Source organism: Oryza sativa, chromosome 6, assembly GCF_034140825.1.
Source record: "Oryza sativa Japonica Group chromosome 6, ASM3414082v1".
In the NCBI taxonomy this organism is placed as follows: Eukaryota; Viridiplantae; Streptophyta; class Magnoliopsida; order Poales; family Poaceae; genus Oryza; species Oryza sativa.
In genome coordinates this window covers 286,680-306,182 of record NC_089040.1, presented here as the reverse complement: position 1 = coordinate 306,182, position 19,503 = coordinate 286,680, and the positions used below count along the sequence as shown (strand labels likewise).

Below are 19,503 nucleotides of genomic sequence, written 5' to 3'. Positions count from 1 at the left end.
CCGGGTGAGCCAATGGGCTGCGGCCACGAGGTCGATAAGATGGCGCGCGACGACGCTGGCCACCCAACCTCTCAATCCCAACCCGAGCTCAGATCATTGGATTGGTTTATAGCAACCACTACACCGGCGCCGCTGCTGCTGAACCATAGGAGTACTACGCAGACGCAGACGCAGACGCAGACCAAGAAGAAATACAATACACTAGCTACCATGGCCGCTCTTTCCTCTGCCGCCGTCACCATCCCTTCCATGGCCCCCTCCGCTCCCGGGCGGAGGAGGATGAGATCTTCGCTGGTCGTGCGCGCCTCGCTCGGCAAGGCAGCCGGCGCGGCCGCAGTGGCCGTGGCCGCCAGCGCCATGCTCGCGGGCGGCGCCATGGCGCAGGAGGTGCTTCTCGGCGCCAATGGCGGCGTGCTGGTGTTCGAGCCGAACGACTTCACCGTCAAGTCCGGCGAGACCATCACGTTCAAGAACAACGCCGGCTTCCCTCACAACGTGGTGTTCGACGAGGACGCGGTTCCGAGCGGCGTCGACGTGTCCAAGATATCGCAGGAGGAGTACCTCAACGCCCCCGGCGAGACCTTCTCCGTCACGCTCACCGTCCCCGGCACATACGGCTTCTACTGCGAGCCGCACGCCGGAGCTGGGATGGTCGGCAAGGTCACCGTCAACTAATTATTCTTTCTTCTCAATCTAAATATGCCTCCTACGGCTCTATCCTATATATATATATATCGATTTGTCCATCGCGAATATACTACGTACCGATGATCTGTTCCTCAGTTTTCTCTTGTGTGTATGCAAGTGTGTATCAATTATCAATAGCAATGAGACGAACAATTCAACGATATATTATCTATGTTGATGATTTGTGTCATATACATATCATATCTCGTCTTCCGGTTTCGCCCGGAATTCGATTGGTCCATGCGTGGAACATTATATTAAATTTGCGAGCCAACTATTGAATGAATGCGTGTCGTCCGTGCTTCTACTAGATCAAAGTATAGCAAGTACTCCCCCCGTTTCACAATGTAAGTCATTTTAGCATTTCCCACATTCATATTTTTTTATTCATATATTGATGTTGAATAAAAAAATAAAAAAATATAAATGTGGGAAATGCTAAAATGACTTACATTGTGAAACAGAGAAAGTATTTTACAAATAAGTCCAATTAATTATATTCCTATAAAAACAATCCAAACACAAGAACAATTAATGTTTGCAGGCAAAGGGCACAACCGCGTGCACAACAGCACAAGCACAGCACAGGCAGTTCCCGTACTATACTTAATACAAAATTTAAGTTGTAGTAAAAAGTTAGCGGCAAACCGGCAACAACCGCTTCCGTAGCATAGTGGTAGTGCGTTCGCTTCGTAAGCGAAAGGTCGCGAGTTCGATCCTCGCCGGGAGCTCCTATTTCTTTTTCGGTTCTCCAAATAAAACATCCTTTTTTTGTTTTGGGGGGGGGGGGGGGGGGTGTGATTGAGTACATTACCTTAAATCATAAATTGTATAGAAGCAAAACAAAAAATTATATAGAAACCAGAAACAAATGGAGGTGCCGGGAATCGAACCCCGTGCACCTCGCATGCGAAGCGAGCGCTCTACCATATGAGCTACACCCCGTCTTGTTAAAGAATGCTACTAATTATTCAAATTGTATTATGACTCGAGTTTATAGAATTAATTTTATTAAACCTAGCATTAAATATATATATATATATATATATATATATATATATATATATATATATATATATATATATATATATATGATAATATATTTATTTTGGTTGAAATATTAAACCCTATAAACTTGATTATGAAAAAAACAACGACTTATCTCTAGTATTATAAACATTGAAGATGTTTTTGCCGGTATTTTGGTACGTCATCCGTGTATGAGTTGGTTTTTAAGTTCGTTTGCTTTTGGAAATACATATCCGTTTTTGAGTCGGTTTTTAAGATTGTTCACTTTTGGTAATACAGAAGAAATCATATAAGAAATCTCTTTAAAAAAACTCGCATGCTAACTTAAGACGATTGGACTCCTAACTGCAGCTTATGATTTTCTAAAAATATATATATATCCAAGCGAACTCTCACAGTGAATTTCATCTTAACTAAATCATATAAGAATAATAAGATTAAAATAGACTTCGTCCGTTGCAACGCATGGGCATTTTTCTAGTAACAATAATAGGATTAAAATAGCTCTCATCGTTGCCAGGCATGGGCAGTTTTTTAAGTAATATGAAATATATAGAATACTTTTCTAAAGCTGCCCGTTAGGCCAGGAGCACGTGGCATCCCTAACTTCGCAAATAAATTCCGAATATCTACGGAGAAAAAAAAACTAAAGACAAAAACCAAGGAAGAGTTGTTCGGCCCCTTCCCTTCAAATATATATGACTGGAGACGGAGAAACATCGGACGCGAGGAGAAAGCGAGACTCGATCGGGTTTGATTTTTGTATAACTAGGTGATACCCCGCGCTTTGCTGCGGGATTCACGGATAAATATATGTTAAATATTGTAGAAATGATGATAGTTGAAATGTTGAGAAAATAATGTGAGGAAGATGATTTGACATATACTTGTTGATCTCTATAATATAATATTGTAGATGATGTATCATGCTTGCATGGGATTAAAATAGGCTAGAATAGTAATTGCTAGTGGGTGATGATGTGGCATGCTTGCATGTTAAGCTTTAGCTTCTAATAATTTAGTGGGTACCAACTATATAGAAAGTATAGATATACCCTTGTCGTTCTCTCTCTCGCACCATGGCGCTATTTATTTGTGCGCCCCAATGCTTGGGCCAGCCAGCCCCACAATCACTAGCTAGTACTCTCTCCGTCCAAAAAAAAACGAATCTAAAACTAGATGTGACACATTATAGTACAATGAATCTAGACAAAGGTATGTCCAGATTTATAGTACTAGATATGTCACATCCAGTATTAGATTAGTTTTTTATGGGATGAAAGGAGTAGCAACGTTAAAATTACATGTTCATAAAAGAAATTATAGCACATCGAAAAATTAGTTCAGCTAAAAAGATAATGACAGATCTTTTATAAATAAAATACGTTCTACCTCTTTTAAAATAAATTGCCTTTTTAGTTAAATCAAAGTAACTTACAAGTGAAACATAAATTCAAATCCATTATCATTCATCATCTAAATAATCCACTGTCATTTTTAATTTCTTTATACAAGTTCATATTTTGAAATTAAATACTAAACACATTATAATCCATTTAACATTGATTCATTCTTTAAAATTAGAAACATGTAAAAAGGTTCATTCAATTGTAAAGGCCCGTTAATTTTTGTAAAGTCCACATTGCATCAAACCAAGGCACTAAAACGAATGAGCAAATGAACGCTCGCTGCACTTGGACTTGGCCAAAGATCGACTTCTTTCTTGATTGATTCCAGCGCTCCATGCCAAACTAGCGCCAAGGACGAGAGAATGGTTTTCTGAGTATAACCAAATCAGCGTCCAAGGTCTTATCCCCATTACCCAAACCCCGAATCCAAGTTGTATGAGCCCTCCGACGGGAGCTTAGACCAAATTGAGAGAACTACCAGTACAAAAGTTGATGCGTCGAAGAGAGCACGTACGCGATCCGATCGCTATTAAAAAAGAGGACGCTCATCGTGCACTGGTTGTTTAGCTCGCCAACGCCAGCAATCAGAGGAAAGCTTTCAGATCTCCCAGATATGTATATATGACAAGTAACATATAGTACTTAAAATGTATAACATCCCCACCACCATCCTTTCTTTTTTTTCACCACCAGTCTATGTCCATGTCACCAAGAAAAGGGCCCCCATAGAAAATTCTCTACACCACCAGAGGACCCCAAAACCAGCAATAGTAAATCCATGCCACAATTAAGGAAGGGGGAAAAAATCCAACATTTCTTCTCGTCATTGATAGGTGAATAGAACGGAATAGGCTAGCTTCATTGCCGCGGCGCACCTCTTCTCCAAACAATGTCCCTCGCCCCTGCAAGCAAAACCATCAACACTGCATCAGGAAAGGGATTGGGGTGCTTAAGCTTACTATAATAGTTTTGCAAAACAAAATAGAAAAAATTTACTTATGCCCAATTTACAACAGGAGGGCAACTTATAGCAAGAAAGCTAAAATCAGAGGCACATTCATCTGTGTATACTGATGCACGTGCTCCCTCTCCCTGCATTGTTAGCCAGCCCTTGTACCAAAATTAATACTCCGTTTGAAAATATAGTGTTCTCGCGGAATAGATTCTAAGTTCTGCAAAGGAGACGCACAGAACTTTCATCAGGCCCAGCCGCCCAGACTCCTAAACTAGTCCACTTAGCATGTATTTTCCCATTTCTTGTGTCACAAAAATTAGCAGTCATTCACCATACTTCAAGAGGGTGCAAAACACATCAGACTAATTAGATCCCTCAACGATTAGGTTGTTTTGTATAATACATTAAATAATCAATAGAGTGGAAAAGGCAGCAGGCTATATGGGGCGGAAGTTTCAGTTTCTGAACTTGATATGAAAAATGAGCGTGGATAGCAGTAACAAATTGTCATCAGAGCGAGTGGTTCTGAAAAACATGGTTACCCACTAAAAATAATGCTTTAATTTGAGTATCTGATGCAGGGAAAATAAGATATCTTAACCCTGGGGTGAGATTGGGATTGGGAAATGAATAAAGGGTTAGGATTAAATGGAAGAGGGAGAATGAATGGTTAGGATTTAAAGATGTCTTTTAGTGGGTGGGAAATGATTTCCCTTTCCCATTAGCCAAACGGGGCCTGAATGCTTATCACAACCAAAGATAGGAAGCAACAGAAACTAGAATGACATTATGAAACGTATCCTGATAATAACAAAATGGTAAAGCTGGCTAATCAAATAAAGCTACAAAAACAAAGATCAAACTTTTTCAGACACTTACTTCTATCCACAGTAGATGTAGAGTGCATAAACCTAGCAACTTGGTTATTTGGTCAAACAAAGGATATTTTAGCACTTAACCATAAATAACAATAGCCAAAGCGCAAAGCCCATCCACACACTGATCATGCAATACAGCAAAGGTTGATGGTATATAATCAATAAATATTGACCTAATTCTTAATGTCTTAGAAAATCAGCGCACCTTTAGGCGTGCCGGTTATTTATAGCCCGTACATAATATAGAAAAAGTTTAATTTCCACAAGACCTTATAATGTATTTTAAATATTTTTGCAATGTTGAGATGGATCAAAGTAGCATAGTAATTTATATTTGTGAATAATTTTGTTGAGTTATGGATGTGTGTTTAACTTTGGCAAATGATTATATGCCATTAGGGAGAAACAAAGATATGTTTTCTCAAAACTGCAGCGAATTCATAAGACACAAAAATTTTGCAAATAAACCTTCCAAATTTGTAGTATTAGTGGAATATAAGTTCTGAAAAAGATTTCCGAGGCTTAAGAAGTTCGATCGAAGACATTTAATTTTTCTATTTTTTGTTTTTAGGCGTATTTTATAGACATACAGGATGTCTGTGTAGTTACCGTACTTGCTTCAATCTACAGCTTAACCTGTAGTATATCATACTCATAATTTCAGAAAACTATTTGTACCTCTTTATTTTATTTTTTCTACTTCTCTTTTCTTCTTTATCTGCCTACTCCTACCAAGCGGGCATGCCCACGAACCCACTTATAGTACAAATAAGCAGGTAATCCATAATACGCCGGATAACCCGCTTATTTATACTATAAGTGGGTTCGTGGGCCTGCCCGCTTGCACCCTTACTCCTACGTGTGTGACCACCATTCACCAGCCAGCAAGGCCCAAGCAATCTAAGGCCCAGCTAGATGCCAGCCTGTGTGTGAACCCGTATTGCTTCTTCCTTTTTCCCTTTTTCAGCAGCGTGACGTACGGATCTATCCAGACGGATCAAGACGTACAGATCTATCCAGACGGATCAAGAGCACGTATGTTCCTCCCACATCGAAAAAATTACTGCACCACGTGGTCCAATAAAAAGCTGGCAGAAGTATATCAAACTACTGTAGCCTACAGAGCACAAACTCCTTTCGAAATCATCGGTCAACAGTGCATTCCTTTTCAAGCTTGTCTAGCACAATACAGAATTTTAGTTTGACCAAACCAAGAAAGATAATATGAACCATCGGTCAACAATACATTCCTTTTCAAGCTTGTCTAGCACGATACAGAATTTAAGATTGACCAAACCAAGAAAGATAATATGAACCATTAGATCGGAATACATGAAAAGAACTCAGATTTCTTGATTAACCAGTTTAAGCACATACTACGTGTCTCATTACACACTACTGCCAATCAACTATTGATAGTTTAAACATGCAACCAATCATCTTGTGGCATACCAAATACATGTAAGCATTAACCACCAATTAAGTGTATGTTTGGCCAATCGACTGAAATAAATGAGGATACATGTGGGCCTTACTGAAGCATTTTCCTACCAGCCGACTCGCATAGCCACAGATTTATTCACAAGACTGACTCCCACCGCATGGCATGACGCATTCCCTAGGCGCAAGTTCCCAACTCTCAACCCACGGATGTTTAGCACATAAACGAAGAATGTTATAGATCGCGAAAACCTCTAATCTAAATCGAGCACACCAAACTGTCATTGAACAGATATCAGAAATGGATGACTTAAGGTTAAAAGAAGGGTCCCTTCTTTTTCAATCCATGTAGTAATATTAGAACACTAAAATGAATGGTTATATCTCGAAAACTAATATGGCTGTTGGTAGAGCATGTAAAAGTATCAACATTAGCGTAATCATCTTACAAAAAAAAATATAAAAGCTATAGAGTAACTTATACCTCCTCATCCCCTCTTTGTCCGATGCTCTTCAGTCAAGATCATCGTAGCCACGATGACCTCCAGTTGCATTGTTGTTGCCAGAACCGGAAGCATCAGTAGAACCACCAACAGGATCCTGATTGGTAGGATTGCTGCTCTCCGCCTGGCCGCCAAACGCAGCACGGAGAGGCCATGGCAGCGATATCCTGAACCTTCTCTCAGCCAGCCTAGGTGGTGGAGCTGGAGAGGGAGAGGCAGAGGCAGAGGCGGGTGCGGCGGGGCGGTGAGATCCAAGGGTTGGGTGGGCGTGGTGAGGGTCATCGGTGGGAAGCTCGAAGCGGCAAACGGGGCAGGAGCTGTGAAGGTCGAGCCAGGGGAGGATGCAATCCTTGTGGAAGACGTGTTTGCAGGGGAGCTGCTTGGCGGCAGCTCCGAGGTGGAAGTCGTCCATGCAGACGGCGCACTGGGCCCCTCCATCGGCGGCCATCATGTCGGCGGAGACGGCGACGTCAGGGAGCGCGGCGACGGCGGACTTGGCGGCAGGAGGGGTGCCGTAGCGGTTGGGGTCGTTCTCGGCGAGCTGCTGGATGAGCTGCTCGAGGCCAGAGCCGACGAAGTAGTCGCCGAGGCTGATCCCCCCGGGCCCGGCGGCGGCGCCCCCGAGGGGGAGGGAGGCGGAGGAGCCCTCGAGGACGATCTGGATGGTGGCGCCGCCAGAGAGGAGGCCGGTGAAGTGATCATGGAGGAAGTTGGAGGGGTCGAAGTGCCTGGCGGCTGGGGAGGGGGAGGGGGAGGGGGAGGGGGGCCCGAAGAAGGCCGCGAGGTCGCTAGGGTTGCGGAGGTCGAAGGATGGGGAGGCGAAGGGGAAGAAGGGGTGGTGTGGCAGGAAGGGGCTAGGGTTGGGGTTGGGGTTGGGGTTGATGTCCTCCCCAAGCTCCTCGACGAAGCCTCCACCGCAGAACGGGCAGAGGACGTCGGCGTCGGGGGAGGTGGGCGGCGGGATGGGGACGGTGCGGTCGCACTGGTGGCAGTAGAAGCGCTGAGCATGCGCCGGAGACGACGACATCGCACCGCAGGCGACGCCGCAGCAGCAGCCGCCGTCGAGACTCGAGAGAGAGAGATGGGAATGGGGATATGGGGGAGACCTAAATCTAACAATTCTCGACTCGACTCGAGGAGAAGAAGAAAGAAGAAGAAGAGTAAAGGAAAGAGGCGTGTACGTGTACGGGTCCACCTACTGTGACTGACAAGTGGGGCCACTGCAGTGTCAGGCAAGCGCTCTCTCCTTCTCCCAGAAGGCTCTCGAACCTCCCACCCCCCACAAGCCCCGCCCAAGTAAGTTTTCCCCAGGCCCAATTAGGCCCAACTGTTTGTCTTCTTTTCACCGTCTTCCTCCTCCCTTCTAAAAGGAAAAAGTACACCGAAGGTCCCTGAACTTGTCATCGAGTTACAAAAACGTCCTCAAACTGCAAAACCAGATATCCGACGTCTCTTAACTAATCAAAACCGGTTACGATAGATCCCTAGGCGGTTTTTATCCAGGTTTTGTTGGCGGCTGAATCAGCGTGGGACCCACGTGAACCCCACATGTCAGCATGCCACGTCAGCCTCTTCTCTATTTCCTCTCTTCTCTCACTTCCTCCTCTCTCTCTCTCTCTCACTCCTCTGTGGGGCTCTGGACGGCCGGCGGTGGGGAGGAGGTCGCCGGGGCATGGAGGTCCGACGGCCGGCCGGCGATGAGGGGGCGGCGACCCAGAAGGGAAGGGCGGCGGGCGGCGGGAGCACGGAGGAGCAACACCAGCGTCTTGTGCCGCGTCCACAACGGCGTGCCAGCGCCGGCGGCCGGCAAGCAACACCAGCGTCTTGTGCCGCGTCCACGGCGGCAGCCGCGACCGCGGCGTGCCAGCGCCAGCGGCCGGCGAGGTCGCGTTGGCGGTGCCGGACATTGCTGCTGCTGCTGCTGCCTCCCGGAACTCGATCGAGACACATCAAGGGATCCACCAGCTGGGATTTATCTACAGCCATCGCAGCCATTAAATCGGGAATCAAAGCTTGCAAATTTAGCATCCAGCAGAAACAGGCAAGAAATTAATCTCGTGCTACAAATGCCATCTCGTCATACTCATCTCTTCTTATCTCATCCAACTAAGAGGCCATAGAAAATCAGTGTCATTCTACTGGCAAATCACAATTAGGCAAAAAAAAATGCAAGAAGTTAATCTAGTACAGCTACCGCAGCTCGCAGAAGGGCACCGGCGAGGAGCTCGCCGGAGCGCCACTGCCGCCGCTTTGCCTCAGGGCCCTTATCAAGGGCTTGATCGCCGACCACGGCGAGGCCGCGCCGGCCGTGCACGCACACGCGGCCAAGCTCGGCCTCGACCACCGCCTCGCCGTCCGCGATGGGCTCGTCGAGCTCTACCTCGCGCGCGTCGAGCTCGCCTCCACGTGGGCGCTCTTCGACGGATTCCCCGCCGGCTGGCCGGGACGTCGTTTCTTGTACGGCCATGGCGGATGATAGCGGCGTGTGCATCGACACCGTCGCCGCCGCCGCGGCGTTCTCGGCGTGCGCGCAAATCGGGGACCTTGCGCTGGGTCGGGAGCTTTAGGAGGATGCCCGTGAAGAAGAACGTCCTCGTCCCGGCCGCCGCCGCCACGTCGCGGCCGGCCGTCGGACCTCCTCGCCCCGGCAACGACCTCCCCACCGCCGGGCGGCCTGCCCAATCCAGAGAGAAGAGTGGGAGAGAGAGAAGGGAGGAAAGGAGAGGAAGGGAGAGGCTGGTCGCTGACGTGGCATCCTGACGTATGGGGCCCACGTGGGTCCTACGCTGACTCAGTCGCCACATCAGACAAACCGGGGTCAAAACCGCTGAGGGATCTAGTTTACACTGGTTTTGTAAGTTAGGGGATACGTTGTATCCGGTTTTACGGTTGGGGGATGATTTTATAACACGAGGACAAGTTGAGGGACCTTCAGTGTACTTTTTCCCTTCTAAAATAGCACGATATGAAACACTACTAGTTTGAGGCCTTGTTCCTAAAGAAAGTCTCAATTCCTTTGAAATAAACACTATTCATACATTCGGTTTATAGGATTTAAAGGAAAGTTTTCTACGCCAATCCTCAAAAATGTATTAATTCCATAAGAATGAAAACTTCCACTCCATTCTCTTATGTTCAGCTCAGTGTATGAAAAATTCCTGTGGTCCAATCTTTTATTTTGCACGTGCATTTCTATAATATTTCTGTGTTTTTCCTATTTATATGATTTGGAAATCCTGTGAACCAAAGAGGCCCAGAATGTATGCTCAACTGTTTGAATGGTTGAATAGTGGAATTATTTGAGTGTACATATGACCTAATCTTTATACTATTATGAAATTGAAACATATATTGAAAAAAGTATTATAAGATATTCACATATAGTTTGTAAAAATCATATCTTTTAGGAGCTAGTAAAGAGTGTTTATTTAATCCAATTATTAGAAAAGAAAAGGGCCGTCTAAATTGAAGGAGCATGACACGAGGATGGGAAATTTTCCTAGCCAATTTGTTTTCTCAAAAACGGTATGGTTTATCTTACATCACAAGTTGATTCACTCTAATATTTGTTAGTAGAATTTATATTTGTTTCATTCTAATGAATCGTCGGAACTATATGATATATTTTGTCTTAAAAATCCTATATATATAAAAGGAGTAGACCGATTAAATGGTGTCTCTACAATTTTCAATTTCATTTCCGAAGTGCACGTAATCAATAGGAGAAAACAAAAGCGTACAGTTTTGACCCCCTAATTCCATACATGCAAAAGGTGTAAAATTAAACTCCAGAGTCCAGAACAAAGGATGGAGTAAATGCTGGTACTCCGCTACAATTCAGCTTTCGATGAGGGACGCCCAAAATTTGGAGCTAGAGCAGCACGTCCGGTTGGGAAGGTGGTTTCTTGAGCAAGATGAACAAGGCAACACGTGTAGAGCGGAAATCTGGGTGCCATTGCTGTTGCTCGATGCAGCCGACTTGGAAGTCCGCCATTGCTGCCTCCAAGAAGCACTCCAGTACAGCATCTGGATGCGAAATTAAATTGTCAAGTGGATTCCACTTGTACTAGGTTGGATATTAAGAATCTGAATGTACCATTGCGGAGTTCTGCTGCGAGGATGATGGTGGTGTGAGGGGCTGAGAGGTGCTTGAGGGTGAGCAGCAGATCATCCACTGCCTCCTCGCTGTAGATCACGTCCGACCCAAGCACTGAAATTCCAATTCATTTCTTCTTACTACTAACTAACTGGAGTACTCCAGTAATTAATTTCTATCAATTATTAGTGAGAAGATAGTAATACAAAAGTAAGGAAGAATGACCGTAATCTAGAGGTGGGTTGAGCAAGTCCGGGTGAGGATCATCAGCCCAGACGAGTTGGGCGACCCGAGCAGAGCCCCTTGCGTCGTCCCCGACGTTGAGGTCGATATTCTTCCTGAGGAGCTTGAGGCGGTCAGGGAGGTCGGTGAGCAGCACGTGGGCTCCGAGGAGCGCGGCGACGCAGCCAGCAAGGCCGCAGCCCGCTCCCAGCTCGAGCGCCCGCGCGGCCCGGAGGGTAAGGAGGCCCGAGTCGACGGCGTGCTCGAGGAACTTGGCGAGGACGACGCCGCTGTCCCACACAACGGCGCCGGTGACGCCGGGCGTGGACATGGAGGACGGGGACTGGAGCAGGGAGAGACGGCGGCCGCAGGCGTCGAGGGTGAGGGAGTGCGCGCCGTGGCGGACGAAGGCGTTGTGGCGCTGCGCTGCCGGCTGGCCGAGGGCCCAGAGCAGCATCGTCTCGCCCGCGGCGCCGCCGTCCCCGTCCCCGACCGGGCGGACGGGGCCGGAGTACGCGCCCATGCCCAGCCGAGGGGGATCCATCTCCATCTCTCGCTCTCGGCGGCGGCGGCGGACGGACTTGTACCTGTTGTTGCTGTTGGCGTGAGATCGAGACGGGATGGGCTTTAAGATGGGCCGGCCTGCCTGCCCTATCTTCTTCCTGTTAAGTAAGACCCCAATAGCAAGCAACACGCGCCGGCACGACATTCAATTTTGCCTATGAAATAAACTAACAGGAGCAAGCTCTGTAATATTTTACACTCAAGAGATGACTTCTCCCGAATTCCATGTCAATACCACTACTTACTGCATTCCTTCAAAACTTTTACTTAAGCTAGCATGTATATCCACAAATACAATATGCTCTTTCCCATCAAAACTTGACAGCCACATCAAACAGGCCCTTCCAAATCTTGCAATAATGCCAACCCAAGAAACAGACCAAAAGTCTAACTCCAAACAGAACAGGGTCAGCACTGCATTAAACCTGCAGTTTCTGATGTTTGAGGTCTGTACATCAAAAATAGCTGCATTTCTCAGCGGCATAGCAGCCACACTGAAAATGCTGAAAGCCAATTTTTTTTTTAAAAAAAGATAAACAAAATTAAGCAAAATGCATTGCCTCCATCATCCAGCATATCTCCAAACTGAAGGATAAGAATTTTGGTCGACCAATATCATGCCGCCTCGAGTTACTTTTATCTTTCATCTTTTCTCCCCCTTTCTTCTGTGTGCTATCATCATCCTTTAGCCCATGCTTCATCATCTTATGTACAGTTGTCAGCAGAGCTTCAAAACACAAATCTGTCTGACTGCATACATGCACAGCACAAGGCTTCAAACCAATATTATGACGAAGGAATAGCCTTGTACAGATTTGACGTTCCATGGAATATAGTCAGGTGTGCCCCATTAAGATAAGCATCCGACTGCAACCAGGTGGAGAGTTAAAATTAGATTTAAATTTCTCGTCATCACTAAAAACTGTGCAGATTAACACAAACCTGTTCCTGAGGAATTTTAGTGAAGCCAAATTTGTTCATCCAGATGCCTTCAGCTTCCTGGGCGGCTGGAAGCATGAAGTGTTTGATCTTCAGAGAAATAAGCATCCTCTCTATGCACGAGAACAAAGCTTGGAAGTAGCCCTGTTTGGAGCAACAAATTATTAGAAAGAAACATGGAACAAAAAGAGCATATTTCTTCTTTACACAAGTGCATTCGTTGCCAGATAATAACACAAGAATGAAGCATAATATAAAGAACAAATTTAGACAACTCACCAGTCCTTGAAGGTCTTTACTTGTAGCAACTAGTGGCAGTTCGGCCACTTCACCTCCCATGACTCGCAACAATGCAGCTGACACAACAGAAGTGCTGCAACATTCAAGTTTGTATCAACAACAATGAACACAAAAGTTTTGGCCAAATCTTAATCATCATAAAGAATTCTTACCCTAAAGTTAACACTGCACAGTACATTCCACTATAATCTTGGCCAGGCATTCCATCCTTGGGTCTCCTCCTGGGAGATTAGAGGAAATGGGAAATTTCTTACACATAGACAGAGGGACAATGCATTGGGAGAAATATGGAAGGATAGTTCTCTTACCCATTGACCATCTCAGGAATTAGATCCCTCCCGCTCTGAACTTCAATGATTGGATCAAAAGATTGCTGCAATAGATAGATACTTGGTGAGAAGAACCACCAGTTGCAAAAACTCAATATAAAACCTTGCTAGAAATTATGCATGGACTGGACTTGAAGGCTCATCAATGTTGGCAAAAATTCTTAAGACTTACAAAGGTTTTTTTTTAAAAAACAAAAAACTCAGTGGATCATACCGAGCAAGTCATTGGTTAATAGACATGGCTGGTACGTGCTTGTAACTACTGAGGACCTAACCCCACCCCAAATCCACTTCATAAACTGGCTAGCAAATGTTCAGACTGTAGACATGGAACTTCATGTCTACACATATGAGAAAAACATGAATTACTTACATGAATAATTGGGACTGCAGCAGAGAGCAATAAGTCACCATCTTCAGAAGCCTTTCTACCAGCAAGTAATCGCCATCTCAGATCTGTATTAGTGTCCATGCTTAACCCTTTCATCTCATGTTTCTTCCTTATGATATCAATATCTGACTCAGCCAAAATCAAAGCTCCATCAGAGATTATCTTGTCCAAGGAAGAACGAATCTCTGAGCAACTATTACAACAGAACCACTCCCCTTCTGGTAATTCCTGTAGAAAAGAAAACAGGCAATGTTAGCTTTTCACACATGAAGAACAAGGGTGATCAAACAAAAAAGATTTCATGCTAACCTTCAGGTCAACTTGCCACTGGCTCCGCAAACACCCAACATGATACTCTTTCTCACACTGGATAGTGACGAAAAAAACCATGTTAGTGAAGAATTAGAATAATTCAATAAATGCAGGGGCACCAAATATTTTAAAAAAGTGTTAAAATAAAAATACCATCCAATAAAAAAAACAAAGGCAAGCTTTAATATCAGGAACTTAAACAGGAACTATCAAGATGGCATATAAGGCATACTTGGTCACAGAGTATCACAGTGCGCTCATCAAATACTGAATTGTTAAAATCTTTCTGCCTGCAGAAACAAATTCTTACCATTAATAATATCACGGGGGTACAATGTAGAAAGTGAAAAGAAGATAAACATCAGAAACAAAATAGCTAGCAATTTTGAGGTGTTGTACTGGATAACAAGAAACTTCAAGAAAGATACAAAGAGCTTTTATAATATTTGTTTTGACTTTACTCATTACATTAGTTAGTTGGGTGCCATTCGGTTGGGCCCGTGATTTTAACGTTGGAATTTTTAAAAGGAAATAAGAAATCCAATATGCACATAGTGTTGACTCTGTTGGTCCCATCATGGGATCAGATTCAACTGCAGCTGTATTCATGAACATGGATGAGTGAGTTCAAATCCATTCCTCCAACAACCCAAGGTGACTTGAGCTATCTTTCAGTCCTCCAAAAGATGGGTAGGTACATTACTTAGTATAATTTTGCTGTCTAGATCAGAGCATTTGTTCAGAGTCATTTAGACCATTGTTTGCTCTTCTTATTAGCCCAATGAGTTTTCAGCTCCAGTCATACTTATGCTTATGCCACTGGAAAATTACCAAAAGATTTTCCCAGTCCATAAGTAGTCTGTCACTGTTTTCATGCTGCTCGGGTACCATTCTCCATGGACCAAAAAAAAAGTGATGTACTACTACTTGCTAGTAGATTGTTAATTCAATACCATCGAATACTGCATTACTCCTTACAGCCTATTGATCAAAATTACGCTTGCATATTATGAATTACAACAAGTTTAAAACGTATTCTAGCTATAACTGCAGAATGGAAGTATGAATTGAGAAAAAATATTAAAAGAAAAAGAAAAGTAAGAATACTTACTTGCATAGGGCACACCCACCAAGGTCATCAGAGATTGGGACAATCCGTATAGCTCTCTTCATTATCTGTTCAATAGAATCAACTCCAGCTTGCCTTCCAGCAGCTTTAGCATTTTTATTTTCTGCTAAAGCCTTTTCCTTTTGAACAAGGTTGCTGCAATTATCACAATACCACTCTGAGGGGACTCCAGACAGCCCTACACAGGCTGCAGATTTTACAAAAAGAAGGTCAAGTGTTGGACTGATCGTTAAAGAAAAAACATCACCCAAGTAAAACATAGCCATTCTTAAACATTATTTGCAATTAATTCTGGAATATGGGAGACTCTACCTGGGTGAAATGACCTTGGGCACATTTTGCAAGGGAAAATATCTCCCCCTTGACCACATTCTCTGCACAAATCATCTGTTTCGCGTTCAGATAATTCCATGTCCTTTGATATTTTCATTGACAGCTCATGTAATGATACTCCATTTGATGTAAAAATATTGTCATACCTGGTAGAAACATAGTATAATAAGGGCAACCGAAATAGAAGTTGCTCACACAAGCTAAGTACAGGAAATAACAAAGACTTACGGCTTGCGTCTTGTTCCCTCACCCGCATGAGCCTCAAATGCTGACGGGCTAACCTGGATACTCATCATATACAAAAAGTTAATTATTTCATGGAGTATGATAGAAGTAAATTATATATCATAAATAAGAAAGGAGCGCACCACTCGGTTGCAGTGATTACAGTAGATTCTTTGATCCTTGATATACCCATCAACTTTCCTCTGCATAATGCAACTGCAAATTATTAACCAAAGTTGCAAAATGGTGTAGTTAACATAACCAGTGAGCAGCTCTGAGTATAACAACCTGACCATCAACATAGTAAGCTACTTCAGTACCATCAAGCAGAACTTTAAAGACCAATTTGTGTAGCCCGGTGTCCCTGAAGAAAGTACCAAGAAATGACCAATTAATTTCGTGTTCATGCCTCATATAGTCACATGATAAGAAAGAAGAAAAAAAAAACAACAGTACAGAAATACCAACTTTGTAGTTACTTTTCCAGCACTTCCACCTTTTGTATTTAATGGTGTCTTCTTCAACAAAAAATCCTTGGAGCTTGGTATCAGGCTAAAGCCCCCAAAACAACATGGAGCAAAAAAAAAAAGATGATTTATAAATGCAACAGCATAAGTTTGAACATTACAAAACTGTTAACATCTGAATAAGTCAAAACAATGAAATTTGCATACAATTAAAAACATCCCGGGCAGCAAAATAAAAATAGTTTGTTACTCTTGTGAGTTAAGGATGTAAGTCATATATCTTGAACAAAATTATCTAACCAAAGGAAAGATTTTGCATTTTCAAACAAATCAATATCTCATAGTTATTAGGCAAAACACATCTAACATATTATGGTGCTTGGACTGCTTACCTGGAATTGCTCTTACAAGCATAAGATGGGGAAGGGGGATCTTGATGTTGTTTTGGCTCAAGGCAACGTTGACACAAAAAGCTTCCAAAGATTTCAGTTTGTGATGAAGAAAGATGTTCTGCAGCATTAGAAGACGTAAATAAATGTACCAAGGAAAACTATCAGTCAAAAAACAAACGCATGAAACCCTCACCATTGCAGTTTAGGCAATTAACATAGCTTCTCTTCGCAATTGGATCAATGGAAGAACGTATTGTTTTCTCCAGAGATTCCAAGGGAGAACTCTCACATGCACGCAGCACATCCCGCAAACTATTACCGTTCCCCAAGTATATGTGGTCAGCAGGATGTTTTTTGTTGCTCCCAGCATGTTGTTCAAAGAAATAAGAACAAACATCCTGTGAAATTTAGGTGGATAATGTAAACAATTTGTAATGTGTAGCGATTTATCGATTAAGGAGTACTAACCTTGGAACCATTACAGGATAAACAAAAGCAACGGATATTGCAGCCTGTAATCACTCCTTTCAGCACAGCCTTCTGCAACTTGCAAACAAAATATAATTTAATTGCATTGAGCTACAAAAGTATGCTAGAACATAATCCACAGTGAATCACTCAAAGATACTCCCATCAATAACACCCCCCCCCCAAAAAAAAAGAAGAAAAGACGCAGATATAGTTTTAATATTCTTGGCTAGATGTATCATTCGTAGAGAGTAGCATTTTAGGGGCTACCTGGCTTAGTGCAACTCAAATAATAGCACACCATGTCCACAAGAAGTGTACCATGAAAAGCAAAGCAAAAGATCAAGGGTGTGTGTTGGCCTGGCAATTGTTCTTAGAATATATCACAAGATCGATTGGGAGCTGACCCTGGGAGGTCCCGATTATAACAGAATAGGTGATTAAAGCTATTTTCATGGATAAGACCTAGCTGATGAGTAAACATATTATAAGTGCATACATGTACTGTCACGTCAAAGACAAAATTCCTAAATACCACAGTAGACTAAAGATAAAGTTCCATGAGTAATCTTAACATTGCTTGGCTAAAAACTTACAAGATAGTATAATAAAAACTAGCATGGTGGCCATCACAATAATTAATAAGGAACTCGCTATAATGGACTGAAAATGAAAAGCTGTTGGTAAAAGTCATAAAACATAAGTATTATCCTCACGTACCTTGCTACTGGGGATGATGTACCTGACTGGCATTCCCTCGAGCAGGCCAGTGTTGAGCAACTCTCTAATGTTGCTTGGGTGCTTTGTGAGGCAGGCGACCTTCTTAGACATCTTCATCTCCATCTTCTTCACTGACCGAGAAGAGTCTGATGTGCTGTCAATTGCCTCCTTGGATTGAAGCAAATTGTTGGTAGAGCGCGCCTCAACCTTTACCTTGAGAAGAGACCTTGTGAACCTCCTCTGTGGCTTCCCTGGGGCAAGAGCCAAATCAACAGAGGCCTCGTTGTTGTCCTCCGATATCATGGAGACAGCAGGGTCTTGACTTTTGCTAGCTGTGGGCTCTTCCTCTGGTTTGTTCTTGAGCAGCGATCGTGTGAAGCGCCTCGCAGGCTTGAGGCCAGCAGTAGAGGCTGGTGTTGCAGTGCTCTCGGCAAGCAAAGAAGGATCGGTTAAGGCATTGTCCAGGACCTGGTGTTGCAGGTTTTGTTCAAATGATTCATGGGAAACATCCCTCCCATTGGCTGCAGTTACAGTAGGCGGTTCCTGCAATTCCATGGCCATGTCTGGCTTTGCAGTCTCAGCAGCGACAGCATTGAGCCCAATTGGTTTGACAATCTCAGCAGCAGCATTGACCTCTGTCGGTTGTGCGGGCACAGCGGTTGCAGCAGCATTGAGCTCCGTTGATTCGGCAGGCACAGCAGCAGCAGCAGCAGCATCAAGCTCCATTGGTAGAGCAGACGCGGCGGCGGCAACAGCATTGAGCTCCGTTGGTTGTGCATGGGGTGGTTGTGGAGGCCTGGCGACAGCAGCAGAAACATTGAGCTCCGTTGGTATTGGATGAGCATCAGATCCACGAGGGGGTGACTGTAGCGTGGGTGTATCCTGGTGAGATCCATCGTCCCCCTCCTTGTCCTTGTCCTTGTCGTTGAGGAGGTGTATGGGCTTGGGCGCCTCGGCGTCCATAGGAGGCGTGTGAGGGGAGACGAGAAGATCCTTGTCGGGGGCGGGGGCGGGGGCGGGGTCGTGGTCGGGGGGCTTGTCCGGTCTCCTCCGCCTCTTGGGGGCAGGGGCGGGGGCGGAGGAGGAGGAGGAGGAGGAGGAGGAGGAGGAGAGGGGGCGGCCGGAGCGGGTGCGGCCGGGGGAGGTGGACATGGCGGAGAGCGACTGGAGTGCGAAGGCAAGCTCGCGCTTCATGGCTCGCGGCGCCGGAGATGGGGAGGCGGGCATGGGATGGGATGGGATCCCTTATTGTTGGTGGAGATCGAAATCTAGAGGAGGAGGCGGGCGCACGCGCACCTGCTCTGAGATCGGGATCGGATTTGATAGGGTTTGGAGAGGAGGAGATCGGAGGAGATGGGAGGAGGAACCGAGGAGGAGGAGGCGGCGGCGGCGGAGCAACGAAGCAGGCCTCTGCGCCCCCCTGACCCCTGCCCTCCCCAATACCATTTGGGTTTCCACCCCCACATCTTACCATTACTGTATCGTACTACTTTCCGTTTTCTTTTCTTTCTTTTCTTTTTTTTCCCTCTTCCTCGCTCCAGAAGAAGACGGAGAATTTGGAGATGCAGCTTTTTTTTTTTCAAAAAAGAAAGAAAAGTAAATGTGGATGGGCCAGATCCAGATTGATGATTGATTGTTTTTAGACGGAAAAAGTTCGCTGGAGCTCCCTCGTCTTATCGTCAAATTTTAAAATCGTCCTGAATTGAAATACTACA

At 44.6% G+C, this 19,503-nt stretch overlaps 4 protein-coding genes and 1 non-coding gene across 7 annotated transcripts; 2 read left to right on the top strand and 3 right to left on the bottom strand.

Annotated features, from left to right (window-relative positions):
- Nucleotides 1-108: 108 nt before the first annotated feature.
- LOC4339833 (plastocyanin, chloroplastic-like) lies at nucleotides 109-945 on the top strand. Its single transcript, NM_001402658.1, has one exon. It carries the CDS (start codon nucleotides 211-213, stop codon nucleotides 673-675), a length of 465 nt encoding a protein of 154 aa, NP_001389587.1. The 5' UTR covers nucleotides 109-210; the 3' UTR covers nucleotides 676-945.
- A 401-nt stretch (nucleotides 946-1,346) lies between these two features.
- TRNAT-CGU (transfer RNA threonine (anticodon CGU)) lies at nucleotides 1,347-1,418 on the top strand. The gene has a single exon. It is a non-coding gene; the product is annotated as a tRNA-Thr (tRNA).
- A 2,291-nt stretch (nucleotides 1,419-3,709) lies between these two features.
- Nucleotides 3,710-8,025, bottom strand: LOC4339830 (E3 ubiquitin-protein ligase RING1-like). The gene is made up of 2 exons (XM_015788839.3): nucleotides 6,883-8,025; nucleotides 3,710-4,027 (listed from the first exon to the last, which is right to left on the bottom strand). Exon 1 carries the CDS (start codon nucleotides 7,926-7,928, stop codon nucleotides 6,912-6,914), a length of 1,017 nt encoding a protein of 338 aa, XP_015644325.1. The 5' UTR covers nucleotides 7,929-8,025; the 3' UTR covers nucleotides 3,710-4,027; nucleotides 6,883-6,911.
- Nucleotides 8,026-10,572: 2,547 nt separating this feature from the next.
- On the bottom strand, nucleotides 10,573-11,774 carry LOC4339829 (uncharacterized). Its single transcript, XM_015788109.3, has 3 exons — nucleotides 11,223-11,774; nucleotides 10,998-11,111; nucleotides 10,573-10,927 (listed from the first exon to the last, which is right to left on the bottom strand). Exons 1-3 carry the CDS (start codon nucleotides 11,767-11,769, stop codon nucleotides 10,773-10,775), a joined length of 816 nt encoding a protein of 271 aa, XP_015643595.2. The 5' UTR covers nucleotides 11,770-11,774; the 3' UTR covers nucleotides 10,573-10,772.
- A 397-nt stretch (nucleotides 11,775-12,171) lies between these two features.
- LOC4339828 (uncharacterized) lies at nucleotides 12,172-19,236 on the bottom strand. Of its 3 annotated transcripts, none has more exons than XM_015788104.3 (18): nucleotides 17,789-19,236; nucleotides 17,069-17,146; nucleotides 16,794-16,998; nucleotides 16,601-16,718; nucleotides 16,210-16,293; nucleotides 16,030-16,105; nucleotides 15,885-15,944; nucleotides 15,745-15,797; nucleotides 15,496-15,662; nucleotides 15,166-15,370; nucleotides 14,287-14,344; nucleotides 14,052-14,108; nucleotides 13,725-13,970; nucleotides 13,331-13,395; nucleotides 13,175-13,243; nucleotides 13,002-13,095; nucleotides 12,726-12,866; nucleotides 12,172-12,650 (listed from the first exon to the last, which is right to left on the bottom strand). In XM_015788104.3, the coding sequence occupies exons 1-18, from the start codon at nucleotides 19,013-19,015 to the stop codon at nucleotides 12,570-12,572; spliced, it is 3,084 nt and encodes a 1,027-aa protein (XP_015643590.1). In that variant the 5' UTR covers nucleotides 19,016-19,236; the 3' UTR covers nucleotides 12,172-12,569. The 3 variants fall into 3 exon arrangements, with proteins under 3 accessions (XP_015643590.1, XP_015643592.1, XP_015643591.1); XM_015788106.3 differs by having other exon boundaries at nucleotides 16,794-16,968; XM_015788105.2 differs by having other exon boundaries at nucleotides 17,069-17,140.
- Nucleotides 19,237-19,503: the final 267 nt, after the last annotated feature.

Bases quoted from the DNA above. Each gene is read 5' to 3' on its own strand.
- LOC4339830 (XM_015788839.3), bottom strand. From the start codon at position 7,928: ATGTCGTCGTCTCCGGCGCATGCTCAGCGCTTCTACTGCCACCAGTGC.
- LOC4339829 (XM_015788109.3), bottom strand. From the start codon at position 11,769: ATGGAGATGGATCCCCCTCGGCTGGGCATGGGCGCGTACTCCGGCCCC. The intron at 11,112-11,222 runs GTCATTCTTCCT...TTGGAATTTCAG, and splicing joins CAACCCACCTCTAGATTACG to TGCTTGGGTCGGACGTGATC. The intron at 10,928-10,997 runs GTACATTCAGAT...TTTCGCATCCAG, and splicing joins CGCAGCAGAACTCCGCAATG to ATGCTGTACTGGAGTGCTTC.
- LOC4339828 (XM_015788104.3), bottom strand. From the start codon at position 19,015: ATGCCCGCCTCCCCATCTCCGGCGCCGCGAGCCATGAAGCGCGAGCTT. The intron at 14,345-15,165 runs GTAAGTATTCTT...TTGTTTCTGCAG, and splicing joins GGTGGGTGTGCCCTATGCAA to GCAGAAAGATTTTAACAATT. The intron at 13,396-13,724 runs GTAAGTAATTCA...TATCTATTGCAG, and splicing joins CTGCAGTCCCAATTATTCAT to CAATCTTTTGATCCAATCAT.
- LOC4339833 (NM_001402658.1), top strand. From the start codon at position 211: ATGGCCGCTCTTTCCTCTGCCGCCGTCACCATCCCTTCCATGGCCCCC.